The 23,612-nt window shown below is 51.0% G+C and overlaps 1 protein-coding gene across 3 annotated transcripts; it reads left to right on the top strand.

Moving 5' to 3' along the window:
- Positions 1–429: 429 nt before the first annotated feature.
- Positions 430–12,633, top strand: LOC102248754 (leucine-rich repeat-containing protein 38). 3 transcript variants are annotated; one of them, XM_005873455.2, is made up of 2 exons: positions 430–484; positions 11,301–12,633. In XM_005873455.2, exons 1-2 carry the CDS (start codon positions 448–450, stop codon positions 11,552–11,554), a joined length of 291 nt encoding a protein of 96 aa, XP_005873517.1. In that variant the 5' UTR covers positions 430–447; the 3' UTR covers positions 11,555–12,633. The 3 variants fall into 3 exon arrangements, 1 of the variants encoding a protein (XP_005873517.1); XR_314006.2 differs by lacking the exon at positions 430–484 and adding an exon at positions 9,560–9,675; XR_314007.2 differs by lacking the exon at positions 430–484 and adding an exon at positions 10,273–10,335.
- The last annotated feature ends 10,979 nt before the right edge of the window (positions 12,634–23,612 follow it).

Below are 23,612 nucleotides of genomic sequence, written 5' to 3'. Positions count from 1 at the left end.
GGTCCTCACCCAACTGTCACAGGTCCCGATTCTCACCTTTACTTCTCCCTTTCTGGTTCTCACTTAGCTCCCCACGTCCACCGCTCTGGGCACCCCAAAGCTGAGTTGGGAGCCTGCCATGTGCACTCCCGTTGGATCCTGTGCTACCTCCACGACCACTGCTTGATATTGGCAGTTCATGAGTCTGGCCCGTTTCAAGGACAAAATGTGTCTCATTTCTCCTTGAATCCCCAGCAGCTAATGCAGTATAAGGTGTGTTTGGAAATCTCCCATGGCTTCCATGGTACTTAAACCCAGATTCTTCCCGTGGCCCACAGGCTCGCACCTCCCCCATCCCTGTCCCAGCCTATCCCAACGTCATGGGTGACAGGGAGGGATGAACGGGGTCCAGAGGAGAGAGGGAAGGAGCATCACTGAGCAGAGACGGGAGAGACAAAGTCCAGTTCCATGGCTTGGATGAAATTGTCCCCCGAGGAGAGGTCAGGTGAGTTCCAAGATGACCAGTCTCTGAGTGAGCCCCGAGAGTACTGAGGGCACTGTAGTGTCATGGAGAGAGCGTGGGCTTTAAATCAAGACCCACTCAGACGAGCTGTATGACTTGGGGCAAGTCACACAGCTCCTCTGAGCCCCTGTCTCTGCATCTAAAAAGTAGCCCACACTGTACACCTACGCTCAAGAGCCAAAGGTGGAGGCAACCCAAGTGTCCATTGACGGATTAATGGATGAGCAAGATGGGGCCCATCCATACAGTGAGGTATCATTCAGCCTTAAAGGGAAGGGAATCCTGACACATGCTACAGTGTGGATGAGCCTTGGGGTAATTGTGCTAAGCAAAATAAGTGGTTCATAAAGGGACAGATAGTGTCTGAGGCCACTTGTCTGAGGCACCTGAAAGCAGTCAAATGCATAGAGACAGGAAGTAGAATGGTGGCTGCCGGGGCCTGGGGGAGGGAGAAATGGGGAGTTAGTGTTTAATGAGGACAGAGATTGAATTTTATAAGGTGAAAGTTGTTCTGGAGATGGATGGTGGTGATGGTTGCACAACAGTATGTAATGCCACTGAACTTTACCAGTACACTTAAAAATAGCTCAGATGGTAAATTTTATGTTATTTATGTTGTGGTATTTTACTACAATTAAAAAATGTTTTCATGGGAGTAGAAAAATAAATTACCTTAAAGCAGGGCATCTCAGCCCGGCACGATTGACATGATGGACTGGCTAGTTCTTTGCCTTGGAAGTTGTCCTGTGCCCTGTAGGATGTTTAGCAGCATCCCTGTCTTCTACCCACTCAATGCCAGTAGCACCCGACCCAGGAGTGACAACTGAAAATCTCTCCAGACATCACCGAATGCTCCCTGATGGGGAAGATCACCCGGGTTGAGAACTAGTGCTCTGAAGGGCTGTTGAGAAAGAGGATTAAGTGAGATGATAATGGTAAAGTACTTAATATAGTTTCTGAAAAATAGTGGGAGTTTCTATAAATAGTACTTCCTTGCAGAATGTAAAATCATGATCAACCATGTCATTGGAGGGGACCCACTAACACACATGCCCCTTTTCAACCCAAGGATGTTCCTGTTGCTTCTCCCAGCTGAGCAGAGAGCCCATCATTAGAGATCAACTTGGGACTCTGGGTATTCAGAAGGGCAGGTCTGGGAGGAGCCACAGTGGGTGTCTCTGAGCACCCAGAGGCAGCATGGAGCATTGCTTGCCATGAGCTGTGGGAGGGACCAGCCTCACAGGGTCACGTAGATTTCCTCACACTGACTGTGTCAGGAGATTCTCTCTGACCAGATCATCAATAATAATGAGACACAGGTTGGTACCCCAGGCACTCGGCTCAGGACCCAACTCATAGCAAGCATCTGTTATTGATAATGGAGGTGGTGGTAGAAGTGGTGGAGGTTGGCGTCATGGTGGCGATGGTAGACATGGTGGAAGTGGGCATGGAGATAGATGGTGGACACAGGGAAGAGGTGGACATGGAGGAGGTGGTGGACAGCATGGTGGAGATGGTAGACACAGGGGAGGTGATGGAAGTAGCAATGGCAGTAACGGTGGAGATGCGGGAGTGATGGTGATGTTAGTGGTGGTCGTGGAAAACACATACATGCCACCTGGAGAATAACACTTTAGGCCCTCAGTGACCATCTCTGCTCACTTCCTCCCGGAGGAGGACAGGTTAGGAAAACTGCCTGCAGGTCAGTTCATTTCCCATGCTTGTGCATGTGACTGTGTTGCTGTCCTCAGGCTCGGGGTGGGAGATGGGCCTGAGTGTAGGGTAGCAGACACAAGTCACAGTCCTGGTGCAGGACTCACTCCTCTCTGCTGCTCTCTACAGACACGCTCTGGGGCCAGGACATCTTCCTCTGGTGGACATCAGCTGACTGTTTAATCAGGAGAAGTGTCTGCCGGCTGAGACAGGGAGGACAGCGGGGAACTTTCCCTACGCAGCAATCAGCATTTAATGAAAGTGATGGAGGGGAACAGAGATCAGCACTATCAGAAATTAGAGCGGGTGCTCCCAGGCATCCCAACCCCCAGCAGCAGGAGCAAGCGGGCATACCTCAGATGCCCCTTCGTGCAGTCTTCCTTCGCAGCACGGGCTGTGTTACCCGCAACTTCTCCAGGAGCTCATAGTCCTCTGAGACCCTGGTGCCCAGAAAGAGCACTACACAGGGAGTCAGCAGAGCTGGGTTCCACCCGCACTCCCTGTGACCTGAGACAAGTTGTCTAACCAGTGGTCAGCAAACCGCAGCTCGTGAGCCACATGCGGCTCTTTGGCCCCTTGAGTGTGGCTTTTCCACAAAATACCACGTGTGGGTGCACACGTACAGTGCGATTGAAACTTCGTGGCCCATGCGCAGAAGTCAGTTTTCGGCCGGGGTGAGTCTGTTTTGAAGAAGTACTGTTGATATTTGGCTCTGTTGACTAATGAGTTTGTCGACCACTGAGATAGACGAAACAAGTATACAAGAGGAGTGTGGATGGGAGAGTTGGAAGGGGTCGACCTCAGCGAACGTACCTCTATCAGCTTGAGGACGTTTTTAGCAAAGGCCAGCTTAGGAGTACCCTAATTAAGTTAATAACAATGTACCTACCTATATAGTTTAAGTTTAAAAAATTTGGCTCTCAAAAGAGATTTCAGTCGTTGTACTGTTGACATTTGGCTCTGTTGACTAATGAGTTTGCCGACCACTGGCCTAACCTCTCTGGGCCTCACATCTGTAAAATAGAGGGGGAGAGGTGGCAGGGAGGGGAACGAACACGTCAAAGGTGCCCTGCGATCTGAGATGCTGTGACGTCAGGAGGCCCTGGCTGAAAGGCTCCCTGTGTGTGCGGAAGGACAAAAGCTGCTCTGTTTCTGGTCCTTTTGGTTTGGAGTTTGGGGGGCTAGTGGGGAGGGCCTGGCAAGGTGCCTCGCCAGCCCAGGCTGAGCCCTCTCTCCAGTGGGCGGCAGAGGAGTGAGCTCTGGCCGAGAGCCGTGGGACCCACGCCCACTGGTCCCCGGAGAACCGGTGTGGGAGGGGGAGCCCCTTCCCGGGACCTGTAGCTCCAGCAGGGAGTGGGGTGAAGAGCAGCCACGCTGTCCCCATGTGCCTTGTCGCCAGGGCCTTCTCACACCTCGGGAAGACTTGCAAGCTCTTCGGTCTTGGCAGACAGCTCACAGAACAACCCAAGTGGTCAATGAGCACAGCAGACAACGTCAGAGAACGGTGAACTAAATCAACAATGTGCCATTTCACAGCGCAGACTGGCAAAGGTGGAGAGTGACAAAGAGCCGTGGTTGGCATGGGTTCAGGGCCTCTCTCACAATCTTCAACTGGTGGGGATGCGGCTTGGGAAACAATTAAGAATCTGTGCACGGATGCTCCTCGCAGCTCTGCGTAAGATAAGAAAAAACCGCAAACATCCTGGGGTTGGGTAAGTCACGGCTCATCTACACAATAAAATACCCGTAGCCATTACAGCTGACATGTGATCGTTGTATGGGTTAAATAGAGAGGTGTTCCTGGTCTGGTTAGCCAACAGAGTGGCGGAGTATATTTCTACTTGGAGGATTTGTGTACAGGTCCCACAGAAAAATCTAGAATGGTGTTAGATATGTATTTGTGAGTCCTTTTGTTCCCCTTTTTATTTGTGTTCTGTGTACACAGGCTTTGTATACAGGGTAGGGCAAAGTGGTTTTACAGTTGTTCCAATGGAAAATAATACAGTGATTAATGAATAATAGTACAGGAATAAACTCTTTGTTTTGCATACTCACAACTATAAACCTACTTTTGCCCACCTCTGCAGTAAATGGAATTAGGAAAACAAATATATATATATATTAAAATATATTTTTATTGATTTCAGAGAGGAAGCGAGAGGGAGAGAGAGATAGAAACTTCAATGATGAGAGAGAATCATTGATTGGCTGCCTCCTGCACACCCCCCACTGGGGATTAAGCCCACAACCCAGGCATGTGCCCTGACTGGTAATTGAACGGTGACCTCGTGGTTCATAAGACAATGCTCAACCACTGAACCACACCAGCCGAGCCAAAAAATATGTTTAATGACAACAAGTGCTTAGGGGAGCCTGTTGTTGATCTGGGTGCGGCAACTCCCGGAGGCCAGATCCGGGAAAGGCCCCGAGAGATCCCCTGGCCGAGGGCCCATGCGCTGACAAGGGATGAAAGATTAATCTCCTCTCAGCCTTCCTCTGTGTCATCATCTATTTCGGGAGAATGGCAGCTCTTCACCCTCCCCAGCTCAGGTGTCAGCTGCTGGGAAGAAGTCATTAGTGAAGGGGACAGAGCCCGGAGGGGTGGTGGCAGGCAGGTACGGAGCCCCCTGCACAAGGAAGGGGCCCGTCTCTCCCGAGTGTGCCCTGGCAGAGAAGGAGCGGTGCCCGTGAAGGCAGGGAGCAGTGGGCTGTCGGCAGGGCCTCACTCCCCTCAGTGCACCTGCTCCCTGAGTTTTCTCCCTGGGAGAAGAGGCCAGCGGCACTGGTCCTTCCCACTCTCTCGGGCCCTGCAGCCACCCCGCACGAGGTTTGGTAGGACAGCTGGCAGAGCGGGATGATTTGTGGCTGCGGGACAGGGATGGACAAGACAGGTGTGTCAGCCCATCCTTGAACTCCATCTTCCCCAGTCCGTTGGTTGGACCTCTTGAGTATAGACAATGGCAACCGCCCCCGCTGGTTTGACTCAGTGGATAGAGCATCGGCCTGTGGACTAAGGGTCCCAGGTTCGATCTGGTCAAGGGCATGTACCTGGATTGTGGGCTCAATCCTCAGTGTGGGGCATGCAGGAGGCAGCTGATCAATGATTCTCTCTCATCATTGATGTTTCTATCTCTCTCTCCCCCTCCCTTCCTCTCTGAAATCAATAAAAATATATTACAATAAAACAAAACAAAAAAAACCATGTCAGCCAACTCTGGCGAGTGTGAGCAAGAAAGGGGCTTATTTCAGGGATAGCATCATTGATGTTTCTATCTCTCTCTCTCTTCCCTTCCCTTCCCCTCTGAAATCAATAAAAATATATTACAACAAAACAAAACAAAAAAGTCATGTCAGCCAACTCTGGTGAGTGTGAGCAAGAAAGGGGCTTATTTCAGGGATATCAGGTAACTCACACACTGAAGAAACACCAGGGACAGGCTCAGCATCAAATGAGCCAGCTCCACCCTGGCTGATCGACTAATGAACCAGGAGGTCCCGGTTCGATTCCCGGTCAGGGCACATGGGTGGGTTTCAGGTTCCCAGGAGATCTTAGTCACAAGTGGATGGTCTTTTCCTCAACTCCTACCCCTGCCTTTCACTGCCCAGCTGCCTCGGCGACAGATAGGAGACAGGCTCGCTGCCCTGGGGGGTTGCACACTCGGATGCTTGCGCAGGGGCCAGCCAGGTGACACGGGTGAGTGAGCAGGCCCACGGCCTGGGTCCTGTCTCATTACAAAAGCCTGACAGTTGTCTCCATGTGACAACACTGCCTCGTCTCCTGATTTAAGTGCTTTCATTAGATTCTTAAAGTGAAAGACCTGGCGATGACAAACGAAAGCATTGGGCAGCCCGAGCGGGGCTCTTGGCTGCGAATTTTAGTCTCTTAATCCAAACCTCAGTCCCTGGTGCTGTCCATCCACGTACCCATTTCGGAGCAGCCAGGAGCCCTTCCCCTGACAAGGGCATCCAGAGGCTGTGCCGCCAGCCTGAGCTTCCGGGTCCATCCAGGTCAGGGCCTGGGCAGGCGGGATGCAGGAGGACTCCAGGGCCTCCTTCTGAAAGACACTCTAAGGGCATCCAGAGGCTGTGCCGCCAGCCTGAGCTTCCTGGTCTGGTCCGTCCTGGTCAGGGCCTGGGCAGGAGGGATGCAGGAGCGCTCCAGGGCCTCCTTCTGAAAGACACTCTGTCTGAAAGTTTCAATCGCACTGTACGTGCGCGCCCACATGTGGTATTTTGTGGAAGAGCCACACTCAAGGGGCCAAAGAGCTGCATGTGGCCTGCGAGCCGCAGTTGGCCGACCACGGGTCTGGAGGGAACTTGTTCTGAGGCACCGTGTGGGGCTGACCTCTGAGACTAGGGGGGCGGTGTGGTGGACGGGGTCAGTCTCGGCTCTGTCATTTCCTGGACAGGTCATTTGACAGCTCAGTTCGATCATCTGTAAAATGGGGACAATGACAGTGGCTCCTCATTGAATGGGCATTAAGATTAAATAGGCTAATGCGTGTAAGGCCCTAAGATTGGCGGCCGGCACACGTGGATGCCACGTAAGTGTTAACTGAGACTCTGAGGAGATGGAGGGAGAACATTCTAGATCAGGAGGGAAGGTCATAGAGAGCAACCTCCTCTCCTCCATGTGCCCCACGCCTCCTTCCTCTGCCCCTTCCCACGTTCCCCCCAAGGCCCTGGCTTTCACTTCTCAACTCCTCTGGGCTGTCCCTAGGCCGCAGTGCAACTTTTCATTTTCTCTCTTAAAATATCATCTGTGGCCTGGCCGGCATGGCTCAGTGGTTGAGCATCGACCTATGAACCAGGAGGTTGTGGTTTAATTCCCGGTCAGGGCACATGCCTGGGTTTCGGGCTCAAACTCCAGTGTGGGGTGTGTAGGGGACAGCAGATCAATGATTCTCTCTCCTCATTGATGTTTCTATCTCTCTCTCCCTCTCCCTTCCTCTCTGAGATCAATAAAAATATAGCCCTGGCCAGTTTGGCTCAGTGGATAGAGCATCGGCCTGAGAACCAAAGGGCCTGGGTTCAATTCCAGTCAAGGGCACATACCTTGGTTACAGGCTCCTCCCCAGCCTGGGCCCTGGTCAGGGTGTGTGCAGAAGGCAACCAATCAATGTGTTTCTCTAACATCGATGTTTCTCTCAGTCTTTCCCTCTCTCTTCCTCTTGCACTAAAAATCAATGAGTGAGGATTAACAAAAAATAAAAAATAGATATATTTAAAAAAATATCTCATTTGTGCCTGTGTCCTGATGCCCCTCCCATTAGACTTAAGTCTCTCTCTCCTGTCTTTCTCTACCTTCTTTCTACCTTCCCTGTCTCCCTTCTTTCCTCCTTCCTCCTTTCCCTCCTTCCTTTTTTTCATTCTTCCTTTTTTGTATCTAGCGTGAAGCCTCACCCATTTTGTTTAATGCATCAATCAAAGAAAGCTGTTTAGTAACTAACTGTCTGTTTAGTAACTAAGAGTAGCCCTGCCTTAGAAGGTTACCCACTTAGCTGAGCATTTCAGCCTAGAGTGGGGGGGTGGGGGGATTCTGACTCCTTTCCCACTCCCCTCCTGGGGACACATGGCACTGTCTGGAGAGTTGTCCCCCCCCCCCAAAATATATAAATATATTTTTATTGATTTCAGAGAGGAAGGGAGAGGGAAAGAGAGAGAGAGAGAAACATCAATGATGAGAGAATCATTGATTGGCTGCCTCCTGCATGCCCCACACTGGGGATCAAACCCACAACCTGGGCATGTGCCCTGACCGGGAATTGAACCGTGGCCTCCTGGGTCATAGGTCGATGCTCAACCACTGAGCCACGACGGCTGGGCTGGAGACATTTTTGATTGTCACAATGGGAGGGGACATGCTCCCGGCCTCTAGCAGGCAGAGGGCAGGGACAATGGTAAGCACCCTTCAGTGCAGAGGCCCGCCCCCACATTATAGGGTTATCCAGTCCCAATTGTCAATAGGGCTGAGGCTGAGAAATTCTGGTCTAAGGTAGGATCCTGCAGGAGAGAAGAGGGAACCCCAAAGTCAGGGTACCCCAACTCCCGACTCTGCAGTCGGCCTTGAATATGTCTTTCGAAGGCCCTGGCAGTGATGCTCTGCCCCTCTGCAGGCCCGGCTGACTCTTTGTCCGACTCTTCTTATTTCCCGGCCCTTTGTGAGCTGTGGAAACCCATCAAGCCGGTGGATCTTAATCGTGAAAGCACCTTCGAGCGTGTTCCAGGGTCTCCCACCCCGGCTGGGCTCATGTGCGGTGGTTTTTAAACAGGTCTGTCTCTTCTAGCCACAGAGAAATGTGAGGTGACATTTCCTCAAGGTGTCACTCTGTAAAAATGCCAAAGTAATCTCAAGGCACAAAGAACATTGTGGAAGGCAGGATTGGCGTGAGGAGTCGGGGCGGGCTCTGTAGCTGGTGGTGTTTTGTTGTGTTGCTTTCCCGTGAATGCAGCCCATTGAACAAGGAATTGTACAGCGTTTCTCTAGGTAATGATGACCTCTTACGGCTTGAATGTTATCTTGGCAAATGTTATCTTGGCTTTAGAACAGGGGTGGGCAAACTTTTTGACTCGAGGGCCACAATGGGTTCTTAAACTGGACCGGAGGGCCGGAACAAAAGCATGGATGGAGTGTTTGTGTGAACTAATATAAATTCAAAGTAAACATCATTACATAAAAGGGTATGGTCTTTTTCTTTTTTAGTTTTATTCATTTCAAATGGGCCAGATCCGGCCCGCGGGCCGTAGTTTGCCCACGGCTGCTTTAGAAACTGCCTGTGCTTCATACCGCAAATTGGTGTCCATATTGTTTATTTTCATAACACCTTTGGCTGGGGGTGGGGGGAATGTTAAGAGGAGGTGGGTCAAGCCCTGGATAGGTGGCTCAGTTGGTTGGAGCATCATCCTGTATACCAAAAGGCTGTGGGTTTGGTCCCCGCATGGGGCTTATACGGGAGGTAACCAATCAATGTTCTTCTCTCACATTAATGTTTCTCTCTCTCTCTCTCTCTCTCTCTCTCTTTCTTCTTCTTCTTCTTCTTCTTCTTCTTCTTCTTCTTCTTCTTCTTCTTCTTCTTCTTCTTCTTCTTCTTCTTCTTCTTCTTCTTCTTCTTCTTCTTCTTCTTCTTCTTCTTCTTCTTCTTCTTCTTCTTCTTCTTCTTCTCTCTCTCTCTCTCTCTCTCTCTCTAAAAAATCAATTAAAAAATATGCCTTAAAAAGAAAAGAGGAGGCAGATCAATCGATTTTTCCACTTTCCCATTGAAGAAAAGTGTCCACAAGGAAATCCCAATAAAACACCATCTTAAAGCTCTCCTGTTCTGTCCAAAGGCATTTAAAATGCTCAAAAGAAGTAAACAAAAGTTAGGCTTCTTCAAAAAAAGGAAACAGTCATAAATTGTAGTCAAGTGGAAGCTGGAGAAACCTGAAGAGCTCTGGTCCAGTTAATTCCTTGGGTATAGAAGGTAGGAACTGAGTCTGGGAGGAGGGACTGTGAGTCTGGTTGCTAGGCAATGGTTCCCATGGGGAGGAGAGCATCATAAATTGGCTATTGACACATAAAAGATGGGCCAGGACTGAAGAAAGGAGGAAACTCAGCCACTCTTCATTCCTCTTCTGTTTCTGATTTGGAGAAGGAAATATCCTATATAATAAAAACCTAATATGCAAATTGACTAAACTGCAGAACGACCAATGGAATGACCAGTTGCTATGATGTGCACTGACCACCAGGGGGCAGATGCTCAATGCAAGAGCTGCCCCTAGCCTGCAGGCCCCAGGCCAGCCAAGGCGGTGCCAGCAGGGGGCCCCCCAGTTGTCCCACCGGTCACCCCCACAGATCAGCCCTGATCGCCGGCCAGGCCTACGGACCCTACCTGTGCATAAATTTTGTGCACCGGCCTCTAGTATGCAAATAAAGACCCCAAAAGGTAGTTGCAGGTTTGCTGTGCAATTAGCGGGGCCACTCTTTGCAAGACAGAAACCAGTTAATTAGCATGATGTGAAGAAATCATCTCAACTTTCAGGTAATGCTGGAGATGGGTTGAGGGTCAGCTTTTGAATCCAGGAAGCTCTGAAAAAGCAAGCAATGGAAGGTTTTCCCGAGGGATGAAAGGAAGCCAGAGGTAAGCAGAGATTGCAGGCAGTTGTGCTTAATGACACATGGTGTTCTTACATCTCTGAGAAGCTGTGTTGCTGACACAGCAAGCTCTATACACTCCCCGAGCTTCAGTTTTCTTGTCTGTAGTTGGCATAATAACAGTGCCTACCTCAGAAGGTGGTTGTGCGAATCAGAAGTTCATATGTATGTAGCACTTAGAACAGTGTTTGTACTTTGCAAGTGCAATATGAGGGTGAGTTACTACTATTTGGTTTTTCTCTTTTCTTCCACATAAGAAACAGAAGATGTGAGTTCTTTATGCATTTGAATGTCATGCATTTTTTTGTATCTGAAGTCTATACTTTGTATGTAGTTCATATTGTGTATCAGTCGGGATGTGCAGATTATGCTTGGTAACACACACTAGCGGCCCCCATCCCACGGCATCTGCCCCGCCCTCCATCCCCCCTTCCAGGGGCTGGGTATTACCAGGTCTGGATTAGGGTCTACAGAGGTCCTAAACCCTAAAAGTTTATGCTGCCTTCCCATCACCATCCTGAGTGACTCAAAATCAGAAGATGCCATGGTCAGGCCGGTGTTGCCCAGTGGTTGAGCATTGACCTATGAACCAGAAGGTCATGGTTAGGACACATGCCTGGCTTGTGGTCTCCATCCCCAGTGGGGGGGGTGCAGGAGGCAGCCAATCAATGATTCTCTCATCATTGATGTGTTTATCTCTTTCTCCCTCTCCCTTCCTCTCTGAAATCAATAAAAATGCATATATATATATATATTTTAAAAATATGTCTCCCATCATAGTTACACGGAGGCTTTTAAAAAGGCTCAAATTCCATTCCAATCAACTTCTCCCCCTTTTGTTCTTGGGGGGCTGCTTCTGCTTTGCACTTTGCAAGCACTCGCCTTGCCAACTTTTAGGCAATTCCGTGCTACAGCCTAAACCTGTCTCTCGTCCTGCCCGCCCCCTTCCAGGCCTCGATGAAATCCAGTGCTCCCTGCCCCCCGAGAACAGGAGGGTGTTCCTGCGCCAGCTGTCGGAGGCCAGCTTCAGCGAGTGCAGGTTCAGCCTCTCGCTCACAGACCTGTTCATCATCATCTTCTCGGGCGTGGCCGTGTCCATCGCCGCCATCATCTCCAGCTTCTTCCTGGCCACCGTGGTGCAGTGCTTCCAGAGGTGCACCCCCAACAAGGACGCCGAGGAGGAGGACGAGGATGAGGACGACTGAGCCCCCCTCCCGTTCCTCGCTTTCCAGAACCCACGCTCCTGGCTCCCCTCGGAGGAGAGAGGGAAATGCTGAGACCTACACGGTCAGTGCCCTGAGCCGCCCAGAGTGGCGCCTGCTCCACGCTTGGGACCCGGGGCGCACCGGGTGGGACCTCCGACCTCAGAGCGTAGAATACGCAGCTTGAGGAGCTCAGGAAGGCTTCCTGGAGGAGGGGCTGCCGCTCAGCGTGGGGAGATGATGGAGTCAGGCTTCACAGCCGCCGGTGGGAATCCAGCCAGGGGACACGAGACGTGCAGCGCTCGCCCACAACGATGACTTTGTGACATCCACGGCTCTGGCCTGGCCTGGGCCGCCATGCTGCACCTCCTTCCTCCCAGGAGGCAGCTGCTCAGACGGTGGGGGTCAGGGTTCAGGTCCCTCTACCCCGTTTGGCTAACATGGCACCGAGGAGAAAGCCAAGAACTGGCCGGAGGGTGTTTGTTGTTCCATTTTGGTTAGGAAAACTTTTGTGGACAGAAACCAAACCTTGAGCCTTATCCCCGCGAGGCAGCGACCCACAGAGCAAGGACGGTCGCTTTGAACAGTCGTGGTGGGCTCTTCCCTCTGTCGTTGTTTCCCCTCCTCGTCCCCAGACCTGTTCCTGAGTCACTCCCCAGCGTTCCCCCTGCTGGCACTGCTCCAGACTCGCCAGCTCCAGAATTTGCTCAGAAACCTTCCGGGAGGCCAGGCTTCCAGAAAGCAGGAGGCATCGGACCCACAACATGGTAAAGACATGAAACGAACGAACTGGGACTCGGCCTCTGAAACCCTCCCCCCGCGGCCTCAGGCTGTGTGTGACGTGATTTTGGAGCCCAGGCCGTGACAGGCAGTGATTCCCAGCGCGGGGAATGCAGCCCTTTGGTTCTGAGGTAGCACGACACCAGCAGTGTCATGGGCCCAGCGGGGTAATGCGAGGCGACACACGATAGCAGCTCTGGGCCTTGTGGGGACTGACAGGGGGGGCTCACGAGAAGCTCTGGGATGTTTCTGGGCATCACGCCCCCATTGTTTCTCACAATACACTCCTTACGTGACTCCTCCATTGCTCCTTTCCGTCTCCTGAGTGTTTGCTAAGCGCCAGGCATTGAATAAGACAGGCCCCTGCTCTCGTGGGCCTTGTATTACTATGGGTGGAACATAAACAGGTAAGCAAAACTGAAATTGCAAGTAGTGATGGGCACCATGAAGGCAATAAATGAGGCCTTGTGGCAGAGTAACTGGTAGAAGTCACTCAAGAGTGGGCAGTTGGGTGTACTAGCGAGAGTTCTCTAGAGAAACAAAACCAGCAAGAGATATGTATATTCTATCTATCTATCTATCTATCTATCTATCTATCTATCTATCTATCTATCTATCATCTTTCCATCCCCCACAACCTGGGGATATACCCTGACTGGGAAATGATTGGTGGCCTCCTTGTTCATAGGTCAGCGCTCAACCACTGAGCCAGTTTGGTCCAGTTTTGTGGTGGGTTGAATCCACAGATGCAAAACCTGGGGATACAGAGGGCTGACTATATATTTATTGAAAAAAATCCGCATATTTGTGGACCCGTATAGTTCAGACTGGTACTGTTCAGAGGGGCCTGTATTTCTGGGGATGGAGTCTCTCTTGGGCTTTAAGTCAGTTTGAACTGGCACCCACCAAGCATCCATTGTGTCTGCCGGGGTTCACCCTGACCCTGGACAGTGTGGCCTGCACCCACCCTGCTGGGGCTCTTGGCCTGCCCTTCCCAAACCATCCCTGCCCTGCCCAAGCTGCCATTCCTGGAGGTGACCTTGCAGGGTGACCTTCCTTTCAGCCTCACTCACCCGCCAGGATGCAATAAAATCATGGCAGCAACTTGACTTTGTAGGTAGTTCATATTGTGTATCAGTCTGGATGTGCAGATTATGCTTGGTAACAAACACTAACAGCCCCTGGGGCAGGGCTGCCACCTGCTGCAGCCATGGCAACCAGCCAGCTTCCACACCGATGAGGTTCAGGGGGAACAGGAAAGGAAGAGGGCATAGAAGCCATTCAGTAGTTCTGGTCCTTCTTCATTGATGGGGAGGCTGCAGAATTCTGCTGAGACTGGGGGGAGCCGTGGGCTCCACACACCCTTCTGAGCTGCCTGGGAGGATGACAAACACAGGGGTGGGACATGCTCACTGTGGAGCTCTAAGCTGGAACCATGACGTCTCCTCCATCCCCTGAATCCCCATGGAATCCTTTGTCCCCAGAGATACCCTCTGGACAGGACGCACCATGAAGTGAGGGCCAGTGGGCCACCATTGCTGAATACCATCCCTTGACCAGGCCTGGCAGACAGGAGCCCTTAACTGTCACAACACTCACTTGTTACAACCCCCATTATCGCATGAACAGAGCACATAAACTTCCCCTTCCACAGAGGGTCACACCACATGGCCTCCCTCCCTACGGAAGGAAGGTCAAGGGAAGGAGGCGGCAAGGCGGAGTCCAGGCTGAGGTCCATGCAGGCCGGCGTGCTGCGGTGGACCCACAACCGCTGAAATGGCTCTCACGGTGTTTGGGAGTGGGGTCACTGGAGTATTAAACTAGCAGAATGCCCAGCCGGTGTGGCTCAGTGGTTGAACGTCAACCTTTGAACCAGGAGGTCACAGTTTAATTCCCAGTCAGGGCACATGCCCGGGTTGCAGGCTCGATCCCCAGTTGTGGACATGCAGGAGGCAGCTGATCAATGATTCTCTCTCATCATTGATGTTTCTATCTCTCTCTTCCTCTCCCTTCCTCTCTGAAATCAATAAAAATATATTTTTTAAAAATAGCAGAGTAATAAAACACTCCAGAAGACACCAGAGGATTCCCTTTCTGTACATTCGGAGGGCAGTGGAGCTGGGCGTGCTGCTCACCTGGCCAGCCCTTGGGCTGTGTGATGTGCCGTGAGTGGTCCTGCTCCTGTGCCTGTCCCCAGTACTCACGCCCCTCAGCCCCTGGGCACTGCTTCAGTTTCCCATGCAGGGCCCTGACCTGCTGTCCCCTCCACCGGGAATGCTCTTCCCCTAGATCGTTGCTGCTTCTTGTCAGTCAGGTCTCAGCTCAAAGGTCACCTTCTCAGAGGTCTGCCCTGCCCATCCCAGCGAAAGAGACCCTCACCTGCCACCCTCTAATGCATCGTCACCTGTTTCATTCTCTTTACAGCACTCAGGGCTGTGTTGGCTTCCTGGGTGTCGCTGGCTTGCTTGTGTATGTCTCCCCCTCTGTAGATTGCACGCTACGAGAGTGAGGCCCATGCTTGTCATGTTTATCCTGTATTCCCAGAGCCTAGACCTGGTGTGGGCTTGGCCGGAGTCTGATAAATATTGTGAAGTCTCTCAGTAAATATAAGCTTCACCTCTTAAAAAAAATAATATTGTGAAGTGGATAAATGAAGAAGGTGGGTGGATGGATGGATGGATGGATGGATGGGCTCATGGATGGTGGGTGGGTGGATTGATGAGTGAGTAGGTGAGTGGGTGGATGGATGGGTAGGTAGGTGAATGGATGGATAAATGGTGGGTACATGAGCAGGTGAGTGGGTGGATGGATAGATGGATGGATGGGTAGATGGAAAATTTTTACCCTTTCCAAGGACTTGAAAGCCACACATAAAGTGAGAAGATACAAGCAGGAAAGGATTTACAAGATACAGGGAATGCATTAAAGGAAAATGCCTCTTCACTTGGAGGGGCACAGTTCTGAGCCCAGGGCTGCGATTGTTATGCCCAGATTTCAAGATCCCCACAGACCAACAGGGAGCCAGCCAAGTCCGATGCAAAAGCAGAGAGTCCTTTATTATTAGTAGTACAGACCCGGGTCTCAGTAAATATAAGCTTCACCTCTTTAAAAAAATAATATTGTGAAGTGGATAAATGAAGAGGGTGGGTGGATGGATGGATGGATGGATGGATGGACGGATAGGCTCATGGATGGTGGGTGGGTGGATTGATGAGTGAGTAGGTGAGTGGGTGGATGGATGGGTAAGTAGGTGAATGGATGGATGGATAAATGGTGGGTACATGAGCAGGTGAGTGGGTGGATGGATGGATGGGTAGATGGAAAATTTACCCTTTCCAAGGACTTGAAAGCCACACGTAAAGTGAGAAGATACAAGCAGGGAAGGATTTACAAGATGCAGGGAATGCATTAAAGGAAAATGCCTCTTCACTTGCAAGGGCACAGTTCTGAGCCCAGGGCTGCGATGCCAGGAACCACTTCTGGTGTGTCCTCCTCAGCAGTTGCCCAATTTTGTTGTGGCTCAGAAGCCTCCCCTCGGCCCCAGTGTGGGCTGCTGATTAGGGATGCAAACCCCCAGACTTCATAGCCTGCCTTTCATCTGAGAGCCCCGAGAGCAAGCTCCATCAGCGCTCTGTCCTGCTGGGCAGTGCGGCAGCCCCCTTGCCTTTCTTAGTCCTCTGCCCACCCCGTGTCCTCTCCTTGGCACGGCCAGCCTTGGCATCTGTGACTGCTGAGTGATTTCCACTCGTGACCATCTGACCCCCAATGACTTCCATTAATTACTTGGACCGGCTTTCCCTGCACAATCCCAGGGACGGCAAGGAGGGGATGTCCTTCACCGGTCCTTGCCCACCACCTCCAGCGGGAGGGGACGGGGCACCATCAGCGTTTTTCACTTTTCCAAAGATCTGCTCTCCGTGGAGGAGGGCCTGGAATTCCAGCCTCCGTGGTGTCTGGTCTCCACTCGACTCCCAGGCATGGAGCAGCCCAGCCCGTGATGTGTGAGTTCAGGCAGAGCATAACCACCTGCAGCTCCACGTCCCTCAAACCATCACCTGTGCATCACCTGGGACAGCATGGGTCCTGTCCTCCGGTTCCAGGGAGAGTGTAGCAGGCTCCCAGGCCATGTGGTCAGCACTTTCCCTCCCCTCCCCCAGCCATCCTGCTTAAATCATCCTTGTCCTAGAACCTAGACGCTCCTACTTGTGACTCATTCATTCATTCATTCATTCACTCACTCATTCATTCAGTGGTTGTTAACTATTTACCCCCCCTGGCCTGGCACTGGTCACACAACAGCACAGGACAAACACAGCCCCTGGCCACAACAGTTTTCTGTCAGAAGAGATAAGTAAAACAAGTGATTACACAAATGTGACCAGTCACGCCAGGAAGTACCCAACGCCTGCAGAGCCCAGCTCAGCGCGAGGGGTTGGGAAAAGGGGCCCGGTGAAAACTAAGGACTTCGTCCAAACCCCTGCACGGGGAGGCCACCAAACTAGCAGGGCTTCAAGCAGCCTAAGGCTGTGTCCTGTGGGCGACCCCAACCCTCTAGGCTGCCAGAGAGGAACCCTTTGTTCTCATAGCACCCCATCTCCCCCCTCCCCCACATCCCTTCCCCGGGGCTTTTACTAAAAAGGGTTTACACCCTGGCCTGTTTTGCTCAGTGGATAGAGCATCGGCCTGCAGACTGAAGGGTCCTAGATTCAATTCCGGCCAAGGGCACATGCCCAGGTTGTGGGCTCGATCCCCAGTAGGGGACGTGCAAGAGGCAGCCGATCAAAGATTCTCTCTCATCATTGATGTTTTGATCTCTCCCTCTCCCTTCCTCTCTGAAATCAATAAAGAAATATATATATTTAAAATAACATAAAAAGGGTTTACAATTGTAAATCCTTCCTCGGGCCCTTTGAGATGTATATGTACCTCCTACAGCTCAGCTGTGTCTTTCTCAGGGGCCTTGGAGCCCTGCCTCTGAAATGTAAACGTTGGGAGGTGGGGCCTGTGTCTCCCAGGCTCAAGGCAGGATAGAGCCCCACTTCCCTGGCTGCCAGCTGGCAGTGCAGAGGCCCCATCGCAGGTGCACTGCCCCAACCTTGGCCACTTTTCACTTCTCTGACCCTCCTGGGCCCAGGCTCACTCTGTCCCTTTGAAACGCCCGGTCACTTCTGTGCAAAGGGGAACGGAGCCCTGGTCTTCCCACCAGCAGTAGCCATTGAATAGCATCCATTTCCACTAGGTTTTATTCAGTCTCACACTGACATTGAATCTGAAGCTGGAAGGCTGAGCAGGAGTCAGCCAGCCTCAGTGGGTGGGTATGGGGCAAGGGGGTGGGCGAGAATGTTCTAGGTAGAGTGTAAGGGAGAAACCAAAAGAGGCTGAGGGGGCAGGAGACTGAAAGGGCACAAGGCCATCCTAGCCCTTTACAGGGCCCCTCCCCAGTGAGAGCGTCTGGCACTCCTTGGGGTTTCTCCTGCACCCCTGCCACCCCTGCCCCTCTCCTGGTCAGTCTGCCCAGATGGTACTCTGGGTTGGTTTGGGGACCAAGAGGATGCTGCTGCCCCCTGGCTTCCTTTTTTCACATTGAAAAAAGTGGAGATATCTCACACCATCAGGCTCACTCTTCTAAAGCACACTCCGTGGTCTTAGTATATTCACCAGGTGGTGCCGCCATCACCACTATCTAATTCCAGAACATTTCCTCACCACGAGCAGAAACCCCCTGCCTGTGAGCAGCCACGCCCGTCACCCCCGCCCCCGCCCCCGCGAATCTCCTCTGTGTCTGTGGACTCACCTCATGTGAATGGAACCATGAGTGTGCGGCCTTCGGGGTCTGGCTTCCCTCGCTCAGCATGTTTCCAGGTTCATCCGTGCTGCCCCAGGTGTCAGCATCACTGACGCCCTCCCACTGGGCTGATTTCACGCTGGACCAACCCCCTCCCGCACACAGAACAGCCCCAAAAGGGGCGCGAGGTTTCCTGTGGGGGCTGACGGAATGCTTGGGGCCTTGATGGGGGTGATGGTGGCACCACCTTGTGCAGGTACCAAATGCTGCTGAACGGTTCACTTTAAACAATTAAATGTATGTGATGGTGTTTCACCTAACGGGAGAGGAGAATCCCGCTTCGGTGTTGCAGACACAGGGGACCAGTGGAAATGGGGGTCGGTTTGCTGCAGCCCCGCCCTCTTTTCGGCTGGGATCCAGACCCAGAGAAGATGCTCTGACCATCCTTCTCATTGGCCTTTCTGACCACATGCTGGCTCTCCCTCCTGGCCCAGGTTCCTTCTGTCATATCTTCAAGGCACATGCATTGAGCATCTTCTCTGGGTCTGGTTAGCCCTGACCTTGCTCTAGTCTAAATAGACCAGTGGGCCCTGGCTGGTTTGGCTCGGTGTATAGAGCGTCAGCCTTCGGACTGAAGGGTCCCGGGTTCGATTCCAGTCAAGGGCACATGCCCGGGTTGTGGGCCCAATCCCCAATGTGGGTCCAATGGGGGGCGTGCAGGAGGCGGCTGATGGATGATTCTCTCTCATCATTGATGTTTCTATCTCTCTCTCTCCCTCTCTCTCCCTCTCCTTCCTCTCTGAAATCAATAAAAATATATTTAAAAAAAAATAGACCAGTGGGTACAGCCCCCACCCTAGAAAAGAAATGAAGAATGTTTGCGGGGAAAAAATCGAGAAAAGAAAAAGACGGAACCACACAGAAATGAGGAACAGCTTTGTATCTCCTTGGCGGAACTAACGCAAATCTTCTTCAGATGGTCCCACGGTCCCATATGGAAATGGGAGGCCGTGGAGACAGCAGGCGGCTTACCTCTCTGAAAAGAGTTCACGGTCTTGGGTAACCATCAGTGTGTTCTTAAATGTTTTTTTATTATTATTATTGATTTTTAGATAGAGAGGAAGGGAAAGGGATAGAGATAGAAAGATCAATGAGAGAGGCACATAGATCAGCTGCCTCCTGCAACGCCCCCTACTGGGGATTGAGCCTGAAACACAGGCATGTGCCCTGACTGGGAATTGAACCCAGGACCTCTTGGTCCATGGGAAGACGCTCAATCCACTGAGCCACATCAGCGGGCTTTGAAAAGATGGTAACTGGAACTTCCTAAATAGAATAGACAGCTATAGGTAATGGCAGCTTCTTCATCGAGGCCCACCTGGGCAAAGAAGCCCTGACCTCGCTCTGAAATTCCGTCTATTGAGGGCCAGGAAGCCTCATCCGTTGCTGGGACCAGGGCCATTGGCGGCTACACTTTTCAGGTCCATGTCTCCGGATGTCCTACACTGCCCTCTTCTGGACATCTCCGCTGTGGTATGTTGGAGCCATCTCTGATTTTCTTGCGTAAGAAACCCTGCTTCCACCACTTACTGGTTCCTGAGCCTGGGCAAGAGCAGTGGCTTCCTTTGACCAGGATGGGGCTGCCATCCTTCTGATTGGCCTTTCTGACCACATGCTGGCTCTCCCTCCGGGCCCAGGTTCCTTCTGTCATATCTTCAAGGCACATGCATTGAGCATCTTCTCTGGGTCTGGTTAGCACTAGATAGCATCCCAAGGGCATCTCCATGACAACCACATCTCGCCTTCCACCCTTCTTAGGAAAATGGCCTTAGGAATGCATCAAAAGCCTTATATTTCAGACTCATTAGAATCAGAGAATTTTAGAATGAGAGCGTTATTTCATTACTAAGCACTATTTCCCCGCCAATTTGCTGGTGTGAATATTGAGACACAAAGAAGTAAAGTGACCACAGTCAAGTGAGTGCGCTGGTTAATGGCACACCGGGATTAGAACCCTGCGTATCATCTAAGACTGGATTTGGCTATACAGAACACCAAACGAGCAAATAACAGCAACAAAACCCGGGCAATGGTGGCGCGAACAAGAGAGCGGCTTGTTTCTCAGACCAGGTGGTCTGTCACGGACCTTTTGGCTGCTCCACACCCCAGGAACCCCAGGTTCCTGCTCACCGTGGCTCTGCCTTCCGCAACACCTGGCTTCCACCTCATAGTCCACCTCATAGTCCACGGTGCCTGCTGACTACATCACGTCAGCATCCTAGCCGGCCAGAAGGAGGAACAGAGTGGATGAACCTCCACTCCCTTTTGAGGGGACTTCCTAGAAGTCCCATACAACACTTTTGCTTATTTCTTCTTGGTTTGAACTTGATCATCAGGCCCTAACTACTTTACGTAAGAGGGTCTGAGAAATGAAGCCATGTAGCTGGGGGGGGGGGGGGGGGAGGGAAAAGGGGGTCATGTGACCACTAGAATGTTGCTCTTTTACTTTCTAGGGCAGCGATTTCAACCCGTGTGCTGCAAGAATTTAAAACACGCGGCACCTGACTATTTCGTCAGGGCACTGACCTCTGTTGTCAAATTAAAAAAAAATGCCAACAGGACAATAGCTATTGGTGTGAATGAATCAAAATTATACATACCTGTTGTTTTTTAGTCAGATCGACAAAAAAAAAGAATATATTTTTGGTGTGCTGCAAAATGTTAGCAGTTTATCTCTGCCATTAGTTAAAAAATCGCTGCCCTAGGGAAGAAATGGAGAATGGGTATTGAGGAGTAAATGTTAGCAGTTTATCTCTGCCATTAGTTAAAAAATTGCTGCCCTAGGGAAGAAATGGAGAATGGGTATTGTTATGCCCAGATTTCAAGATCCCCCAAAGCCCCCCAGGGAGCCAGCCGAGTCCAATGCAAAAGCAAAGAGTCTTTATTCGAACTAGTTTGGCTCCCAACCACACTCACCGACGCAACGGCAAGCCAAGTGGCAGAGAGAGAGAACTCTGTGTGGAGAGGGGTTTTATAGGGGGGTTGGAGTAAGGGGAGGAGAAAGGACTGTGGGCCCTGCCGATTGGCGGGCATTGACCTCTGTTGTCAAATTAAAAAAAAATGCCAACAGGACAATAGCTATTGGTGTGAATGAATCAAAATTATACATACCTGTTGTTTTTTAGTCAGATCGATAAAAAAAAAGAATATATTTTTGGTGTGCTGCAAAATGTTAGCAGTTTATCTCTGCCATTAGTTAAAAAATCGCTGCCCTAGGGAAGAAATGGAGAATGGGTATTGAGGAGTAAGGTTATGTGGCCAATTGCAGCTCCTACACCAACTCCCACCCCCTAGCAGTGGACATTTTACCCCCGTGGAGAGAAAGGCCACCTCTGTTTTGTTTGGAGGCGAGCTCATGTCCCCTGCGATGTGCCGCTGTGGAAGGTGACGGCTCTTTGATTTCTCTGCTGCTGACACTCCTGCCAGTCCGAGGCCAGGCAGCACCTAAGTACTAGACCTGAAGCCATCCAGCCGAGGCAGCCGGCACGCACATTCCCTCCGGCGGCAGCTGCCCCGGACAAGGGAGAAGCTATTTGAGAGCAAAAGAATTGTTGAGAAACTGAAAAGGTTTGGTCAAATCCATGCACAGAGGACTGTGGAGGAAGGGGGCAAGCTGGCGGCCTACTCACCTAATTGATCACACTGACCAGACCCTCCCCAAGACCGTCCCTGTGAGTAACAATGCAGAAAATCAATTTTGAGCTTCTCTAAAAAAACAAAAACAAAAAAAAAAATCCCCACACCATGAACAGCTTTTTAAATAGTGTTCCTTGTTTATCCCAGAATATAGACTTGAACCTCCAGTGGTATCTGAATTAGGCAAAGGAAGTTTTATTAAAACAAAACAACAAAAAAAAACACAAACAAATCGAAACAAAACAAAGCCTGGCTTTACCCAGCGGGAGACTGAAATTCTAAAGTGTCTACAACTTTGGTCTCTCTGACCTTGGAAATGGCATTTTTCCTTGAGGCTAACTTTTCCTTTTTTGCTTCCCTGCTTGCAGCTGGAAGATAAAAACCCCTTTATCTCATCTCCCGCCCTTTGTTGTCTGGCTCAGTGTCTCTGACTTGTTCCTTTGTCCTAAAAAGGAGACTGTCAGCCAAAAGAAATCAGGGATTCCAACCAGACAAGGTGAAAATGTAGGTTATGCTCCGTGCTAACTAAAGGATTACAAATAATGCACGTCTGCCTCGCGTAAGAACAAAGGGACAAAAGGTAGCAGGTCTTCAAAACGTCGTCATTTTCCTTCCTGAAGAGCAGGGGTCGCACGAGGTTGAACACTTTTCAGAGAACCAGGCAGGTGGGAGCCATCACCACAGTGAACTGGAGTCGCAGCGCTAACTTCTCCCTCCAGGGACCAGAGAGGGATCTGAATGTTCAAGGAGGTTGAGTCCTCCGTCGGTAACCACATCGAAGTGGGTCACAGAGCTGCTCGAACAGATTTCACTGTCAAATGGGAAGCTGGCGCCCGGCCCGGCCCATGATGGGAAGTTAATGGAATATTTTTCATCCGGGCCTTTGGAGTATGTGGCGATGCTGGGGACATGGAGGCAGGCCATGGTGCTAAGTGGAAGGAAAAAAATGCTATGTTTTGACAGCGAGTTAACTTTCAGACAACCTCACCCAGTGCTTATGGATATGTATGTGTTAAAAGACGGTTTGAGAGAGAGGCCGCTGCCTCCAGCACACAGCACCTGGTTCTTAAAGTGTTGTCTTGACACCCTGTTGAATTTTTGCACTTTGCTGCTAAGTGCCCAGGCCCTGAGTTCTTAGAGCAACTGGACTATTGGCCTTGCTGTCATAGTCTTTTATCCTGTCAATGTGGCGTCCATCTCTCGGTCACGGAGCAGTGCCCACAGAACAATTTCTTCACCTAGAAACTGAAGTATCCATCTTATATAAAAACTGCTGTTTAAAACTGTAACCCTGCTATTTTGGCTTCTGTCTTAAATAATAAGGAAAATAGGACTACTCCCATTCCAGGGAGGCCGTAAACTATGCCCCAGACAGAGTTGTCAATGCTGACACTAGGCCAGGCCTTGAGATATGGTCTCATGGCCCCTTCCCAGCACACAGGCCTTCTTTCTCAGAAGGCCCGGCATGGTCCTCCACACCCACTACCAACAAATCCCTAAAGAAGGCTGGCAGGAAGCAGAATCAATGATTTGACTCATGTACATAAGACCAGTAGGGAATGTGCTGGGCTGCATATCTGGCGCTTCAGCCAGGCGGGGCACGCTGTCCTAGAACACATAGATAGGAAGGTAGTCACTGTACTGATACTGTACTGTGTCGGGAACAAATTGTGTAAACAAGGCTTTGTAACTAACTTTGTGGTTTTTGCAAATAAAAACGCTGTAACTCCTGTAGTCGGCACTGCAGTTCAGCCTTTGCTTCGGCAGGGTGCTGTAACTGTAGTTGCTGGCCAGCTTAAT

This window comes from Myotis brandtii, unplaced genomic scaffold, assembly GCF_000412655.1.
Source record: "Myotis brandtii unplaced genomic scaffold, ASM41265v1 scaffold410, whole genome shotgun sequence".
In the NCBI taxonomy this organism is placed as follows: domain Eukaryota; kingdom Metazoa; phylum Chordata; class Mammalia; order Chiroptera; family Vespertilionidae; genus Myotis; species Myotis brandtii.
This window is presented reverse-complemented; position numbering and strand designations above follow the sequence as displayed.

Coding starts and splice junctions, on each gene's coding strand:
- LOC102248754 (XM_005873455.2), top strand. CDS start 448: ATGGCTTGGATGAAATTGTCCCCCGAGGAGAGGTCAG. Junction 485..11,300: donor GTCCCCCGAGGAGAGGTCAG/GTGAGTTCCAAG, acceptor GCCCCCTTCCAG/GCCTCGATGAAATCCAGTGC.